Source organism: Dipteris shenzhenensis, chromosome 23 (genome assembly GCF_047967505.1).
Source record: "Dipteris shenzhenensis isolate YYH24624 ecotype China chromosome 23, Dip_SZ_1.0, whole genome shotgun sequence".
In the NCBI taxonomy this organism is placed as follows: domain Eukaryota; kingdom Viridiplantae; phylum Streptophyta; class Polypodiopsida; order Gleicheniales; family Dipteridaceae; genus Dipteris; species Dipteris shenzhenensis.
This window is the reverse complement of record NC_141618.1, coordinates 53328529-53335494: the sequence shown is the minus strand read 5'-3', so window position 1 is coordinate 53335494 and position 6966 is coordinate 53328529. Positions and strand designations below refer to the sequence as shown.

General features: G+C 40.9%; 1 protein-coding gene across 3 annotated transcripts in view; it reads left to right on the top strand.

Annotated features, from left to right (window-relative positions):
- The first annotated feature begins 2216 nt into the window (after positions 1–2216).
- The window catches only part of EMB2773 (PHD finger family protein), a 111992-nt gene continuing 107242 nt past the window's right edge, over positions 2217–6966 (top strand). For 2 of the 3 annotated variants that reach the window (XM_087394054.1, XM_087394053.1), the window contains exons 1-2: positions 2218–2911; positions 3471–3580. In XM_087394054.1, the coding sequence (XP_087250180.1) occupies positions 2700–2911; positions 3471–3580 (322 nt within the window). In that variant the 5' untranslated portion in view covers positions 2218–2699. Of the gene's footprint in view, positions 2912–3470; positions 3581–6966 lie in introns of all 3 variants that reach the window. The other variant, XM_087394055.1, reaches the window with a different exon arrangement.

Here is a 6966-nt window from a genome sequence, read left to right as displayed (position 1 = left end):
TATGCCTAGATAATGGAGAACGAGGCTTTTGTATGGGGAGAAGAAAAGAACAAAATTTGAGTTAGATTTTGATTTGACACCTCTACAATCTACAAATTAATATTTTTCAATTTTATTTTAATTGGGTTCAACACTCCCTTCCTTTATTACCTCCCCTTCTCCCTTTCCACTAATAAATACATTTAAAGACATTTATGAGTTGGGGGGAGACCTAATTGATCCAATTTAATGTATGGGGTCTTTCATGATATATAGAGCATTGGAGTTTATATAGAAGAAAATCCAACACTTTGAAGCTAACCAACGTTGAGATTTGATAGTGGGAGAAAGTACATCACAAGAGAGTTCATTGAACTTTGTGCAAGAGTTACGATAAAGGAGAATGATAAATAAATCATTATCTATTTATGAAAAAGGAGAAGATTAGATGGGGTCCATCGATAATGCCTATCTTACCAAAATCTTCTGTATACTCAATAGAGGTAATTGGTGTGTGCGAGGCAAGGTTAAGCCATAACAGTTGCACAAAGATATGAAAGGATTGTTTCAAACTTATGCTTGAGTTGCAAAGATAAACTCGTGTAAGATATCATGGAATAAAGCATGTTTCCAACTTTTTCTCTTCTACTAGTCCATTAAGGAAAAGCATGATTGACAATGAACATGATTGTAGGTAGCACTCTATTAAGGCTACATTGTGACAATTGGATTGACCACTCTCCATATCACATATTAGTTTGTACATCGAGGAGCCGAATCCATGGTATTTGATGTATATTGTGACAACGTGGTACACAAGTTAGGCCTCTTTTTGCCTTCCGAGAGGACTTATGAGAGGGTGCTTGCATGACTTCATTCCTTGCCTCTTGAAAGGAGGCTTGCACTCTAATAGTAGCTAAGCGAAAGCTTTGTAGATTGCATTTGTGTGTCTCAAAAAGTTGGACAACATCAAGCCTTGCCAAGAAGGTTTAAACATTTATTCCAACCTTTGATTTATCCCAAACCAAAGTTGAGAATTGATATGAGAGAAAGTACATCTCAAGAGTTCATTGAACTTTGTGCAAGAGTTATGATGAAGGAGAACGATAAATAAATAAGTATTTATTTTTGATGAAGGAGAATATTAGGTGGGGGTTATCAATGTTGCTTGTCTTACGAGAATGCTCTCTATACACAATACAACACATCAAGGATGGGGTGATTGGTTTGTGTGAGGCAAGTTTAAGCCACAAATAATTGCGCAAAGGATTGTTTGAAACTTATATTTGAGTCACAAAGATGAACTTATGTACAATATCATGGAATAAAGCTTGAGTCACACTCTAATAGCTAAACCAAAGCTTTGTAGATTGCATTTGTGTATCTCAAAAAGGTGGACAATTCACATCAAGCCTTGCCAACAAGGTTTAAACATCTACCCTAAACCTTTGATCTATGAAAAGGTACACATCTACAACCTACAAGGATGTGCTTAGCCGTTATTATTGGTTGCATTTTGTTCAGATAATGATGTACTAATCCCATCCAAAAAACATATAGGGTGAGTACATGATAAGGCAAATGTTCGGTGTGGACTCTAAAGGGGGAGGTAAGTGGAGATGTGTGTTGGACCCTAAAATTAAGGAATGTGGGGAAGAAAGGAATGAGGAAACAAGAGTGCACAAGTTAAATTTGCATTCAAGTGGCGTGCCCCTGAGAACATGTGGCACGACGCAGCTATGTGTACAATGAGATATGCCTTGAAATAGAAATAGAAATAGTTGGAAGGAATAGACAGAAGAGAAAAAGAGGGAGAAAACGGTGGAGAAGAGAGAGAACAAGGGTTGCCACGGCTTCCTGAATTGTCCAAATTTTCATGATACTTAGGAGGAACTACTCTGTTTATTTTTGGGGTGAAATCCATGTATGCTTATATTACAAGAAGCAGTGCCGAAAGAGGGGACGTGCAATTACAATATCTGAAAATTTCATTATAAGAGAAATCTATTTGACTAACAGACAAGCAATCGTAGAAAGATTGCCCGAGTGACATCCGGAAGTAGTGAATGAAACTTGGAAAAAGCAGAATCTCCAAAGACTCTATGATTTCCATCTTTCCAGAGAGTCTAGAGTCCCAAGTAGCGAAAAAAAAGATCAAGCTCTTGCTGGGTAAAATCCCGAAGAGGCAAAAGCGTAGTGGGGAACGATGCTTGATGATACCTTCCCAAACTCTGATCATGCTCAGTGTCACTATGATGTACATACATACATACATACATACATAACATAGAGAGGGAGCAGGAGAACCTTGCTCTTCAAGCCTGTGTGCTTCCCACCAATTTTGTTTCTGTGTCTGAATTGGTTTGGTTGCCCTTTCCTCTTAGCTCTCTCACCACTTTCTGGCCTTAGGTCTTCTCCTCATCAGCTCCTTCGTCTTGTCGGTGCCTGATTTCCTTCCTTCAATTCCGCATCTCGTTCTCTCTTCCATGCTCGTTTCACAAATTCTGCTTCCACCTCTCGTCTGTCTTCCAAGTAATCAGTTTCGCACACTGCCTGGGAGTTCTAATTGAAGGAATCGCGACGCTGGTCGTGGAATTCAGGTGGCTTGCTGTAGCGGTAAATTTCGTATCCTCGCAAATGCAAACATGGAGAACAGGCGGCTTGGGACGGGCTGATTTCCTTGGACCTGCCTCGTGATAGGTTTTGCACAGGCTCCGAATATGTACAGGCTCACAAACACGACGCACTCGGAAGTGGCCCCGAGTCTGCCGCTACCAAACCTTCCGGTTTGCTTTGGAGCAACAAGTCAGGATTTGATTCTATTCGAAGACAAGGATAATGTCGCTCGATTGCAGACGAGAGATGGCTCATCGTTAATCGCAAATGCAGGGAAAATTGCTGAGCTTTTGGGAGCCACCGATATCTCGTATTTGTAAGTTTGGACCCGCTGGGACGTTTGAAATTGGTCGTTTTCCTCAATCTGTCTAAGGTGTTATGGCTTTGCATTGGTTTCTGCAAATAGCTTTGTTGTCCCACGTGATTGGACTACTTATGCCAATTTGAAATGTGTCAAAGGAGCGCTCTTCGATTTAAACTTTCTATCCTGTTCCTAGTGTATCCCTTTTATCGGCTTTGCCGCGGCAACCTTGAGGGTTCGTGTGGAGGAATTTTCGTTCATTGAGGCTTTTCGTTGCGCACGTGTTGCTTCAGAGTTCATGTCGTAAGGGCATCACAATTTTCCGCCGCTACTTTGATTGTGCTCGTTCAAGCTTAACCGCTCGCAACTTACTATAGTATTTTAGAATTGATGCGGCGGTGTTCTCAAAGAGCACTAACTGTATGCCTTAGGCTTTCCCACAACCAGAGTCTAATTAGAGTGCTATAAAAATTTATTCTTTAGTAGATGCTCTGCTCATATATGAGGAGCTACGTGAGAGGCTGTAGGAAAAGCTTGTCTGACAATGTTCTGCTCTTTTGCAAAACTCATACAGGTCTGTGAGAGAAGGTCCCAAGGATGGAATCGGCAGCGTCCCTTCAGAACCTGGGAGCCTCTTGGCTGCAGTTCTTGAGCAAGATCCAAACGCTTTCAGCTATACTGCAGGTACTGCAAGAAATTGTTGAGTCGAATTTGTTTTTTAAAATTTTTGCTGAGGAGTCCTAAAAGTGCCATCTGCTGCAATGCCTTAAAAGGTGCAGTGAAGCCTTTACCTTGTATCATAGTGTGAATTAAATGCCTTTAGGGTGTGCAACTTCTATGTTCAGCCTAAAGATCATTGATTTTTAAAAATTATATATGTCGGCCTAGATATTAGAAGGCCTTCCTCCTGTTATGCGGGGTCCTTCATCAGAATGGCTTGGTGTATACCATTCGCCCTTTACCAGAATAGCTTGGTATCACCCTTCAGAATGGCATGTGCATTGTTGTCAAGCTGTGTCTTTGAATGCATGCAGCCTTCAAATGAACTGGGCAAAAATTTAGGGTTCGGATTCCTCCGTAAGTTTTACCTTTATCAAACTTCTTTGTGTAAAGGCTATTGTTCTTTGGATCAGCCCGTTTTCAGCTGTACTTTGGGTTCCTACCCATTGCTTTGACACTTTCATTGCCCATCTCTCCAATGAATTTGACGCTGTTGTTTCAGTCAATGGTCACGTATTATGTTCTGAAGTCAAAGAAGGTGAGAAACCTTAACTCAGATAAATCTTAGGCTGACATTGGTAAATATTGGACTGCACAGCACCACAGTCCGACCAACCACCTGTCTAGGCCCCATAGATCACTTCAGATTGTATGCAAAATGATAATTCCCTCATTGGATCATAAGACTACGAATCTGTAACCGGAGGTCCAATGAGGTGTCTGATTTACAATTAAGTTGTGGTATTTAGGGTTTTGCTCACATGTGGGCTCGTACATCTCTAGTTCCAAACTTACCACGGTGTCAAATTTTGAAGAGTTGTTTTTTTAAAGTTGAATAACCACCTACACGATAGAGTTTATGCCTGTCAACTTCGTGGATTACTATCATCAGGGTAAACTGCACCATCTGATTTGTTTATAGAAGATGATTTTGGCATATATATATATAATATCATCTTCAATTGAATGTGTAAATCACCACAACATTATATACGTTTGACGATTTTGACTCGGTGCAAGCTTGTCGAATTCAATTTTGAAGATCAAGAAAACAGAATTGTGTTAAATTCCAAACACAAGCAAAGCCATTATAGTAAGTTTTTTTAGTAGTACCATGATTGGACCAAATCACATGTGCTGAAGTTTTGCAAAATATTTATTAAGATATATGTCCTCCTATTTGCCTTGTCTTTGATAGCTCCTTGATTGTATTGATTTTCTTGCTTAACCTTCCAAAATGTACCAAAGGGGAGTTAAATACTACGTTCCATATTTCCTAGCAAAAATTGAGAGTGACTTCGTATTGGACCCTTAACACCAACATTCCCATTTACAAGGCAAGGGATCACATGAGCCCGAAAAACTACAGGACCATAGTGGTTGGACATGTCATGTCCAAGATGTATGCATCAGTGTTTGACGTAGAGGTTAGCCAGTTTACAGAGCTCCAAGGACTCGGAGCCGAGGGACAAGCATGCTTTGACCAAATCACCTACATAGAGGAGAATCTGGATCAAGGATACGATGAAAGAGCAAACAGATTGGACTAGTGTCCCAATGAAGGACTCAAGCGCGTCGATGTAAAGGCCAATTAGGGTTGGTGATAACATACAACCCTATTTGACACCCTAATAATGGTCATGATCTCCCCTGTAGCCGTTCGAACCCTACCTGAGACCCTCTCATAGAATGCCGTGACTACCCAAATGATCTCCTGATGGAACCCCATATGTCTAATGAGGTGAGCTCTTGGCAGTGTGTCAAAAGCCTTGAGGAAGTCCATAAAACCCTGCTCTGACCTCCTCAATATGACGCCTCTGGGTGTGAGTATGTGATCTAGAGTCACATGATCAGCTCAGTACTCTCCTTGAGCTGAGGGGCCTCTATCAACGCTTGGATGCACTCCATAACTTCTGTAAGACACATGATCTGAAGGTCAATCTTGGTAAAACCAAGTCATAATCTTTAACACATCTCGTGCAGCCGAGTAGTTCACATTGGATGGATTACTGCTTAACAATGCATATGATATGTCGAGTATCTTGCTATAAACTAGAACCTTGCTTGTTGTGGTGAGCTAGAGTCTTAGCCTTCTGCTGCTCCATGATCCCTAGGTTTGCTTCAAGGGGACCTGGCCTACCAAGTACCCCCTATAATGGTATCTAGAGTACCAATCCGCTCAAAACAAGTAGCCCAAATGGAGTGTACCAGTTTACAGCAGAAATGCAAGAAGAAACGCCCAAAAGAGAAGGGAGAAGAGCTTAATTCAAGTGGTTTTTTGACACTATTGAAGCGGGAGTTGGATAAGTACCAACAACTCTACAACACTTGACTTTTGCTGTAAAATAAACCCCTTTTCTGAAATTACAGCAAGTCATTTTCTATCTTGTATTACTAAAGGGTAAGAATGGAAGAGGGAGGGAGATTTAATAATGATCTTGTCCTTTTTCCTCCACTACCACAAGGAGATAGGGAGAGAACACCAAGGCGCTGAGTTTATGCCTTTAACTCAAAATCCCATACACATGGATTATAATCCAGGTGCAAGAGTGAGAGAGGAGTCTCCCATTGATAAGCTGGTTTCTCAGCTCAGCCATATGATTGAACAGTCCATTATGACAAAATTTGGGACTAAGAGAGTGCTGAATTTTTGGGATGAAGATTGAAGTACCCCCTCACTCTGAGAGAGAATAGAATTTCCATAGTATGATGGAGCAAGAGAGGCAGATAAAATCCTTAATTGGATTCACCATTTTGAGCTATATTTTGCCCATCAAGATAAGACTGATCATGAGAAGCTTGCTCTTGCCACATTGCATCTATAGAAGGATGCTTTGATGTGGTGGTCCTTATCACAAACGGGAAAAGAGCCTATTCTTCAATGGTCCAAGTTTGTAGAGCATCTTAAGGCCACTTTCATGCCTCCGAGGAGCATTCTCTATTCACCTTACATTTATCCCCATCTCTCTACAACCTTGCATGTAGGTCGAAAAGAGAAACAAGTACTCTCACGAGGGTGCTCTTTCCCCATTGGAGGGCCAATTGGCATTCAATTTCTGCATGCATTGCACACATTTGCATTCTCAAGAAGTCTGGTTTTTCACATTAAGCAGACCAATGACGTGAAGTCATGGCTTTTCCTAAGTTCAAACCTACGACATTTGAAAGGTTGTAATAATTGGAAGCCTCTACCCTACCTATGCCAAGGTGAACAAAATCCATAGTTCATTATTCACCTTTTGAACACCCCCATGGATTTGGTTTAACACTCATCATGCTGGAAAATTTCTCTTGGTTAATCTTTCCAAAAGGTTTATTAAGAAAATCTGTTGATCGTCTGTTGGACTTTA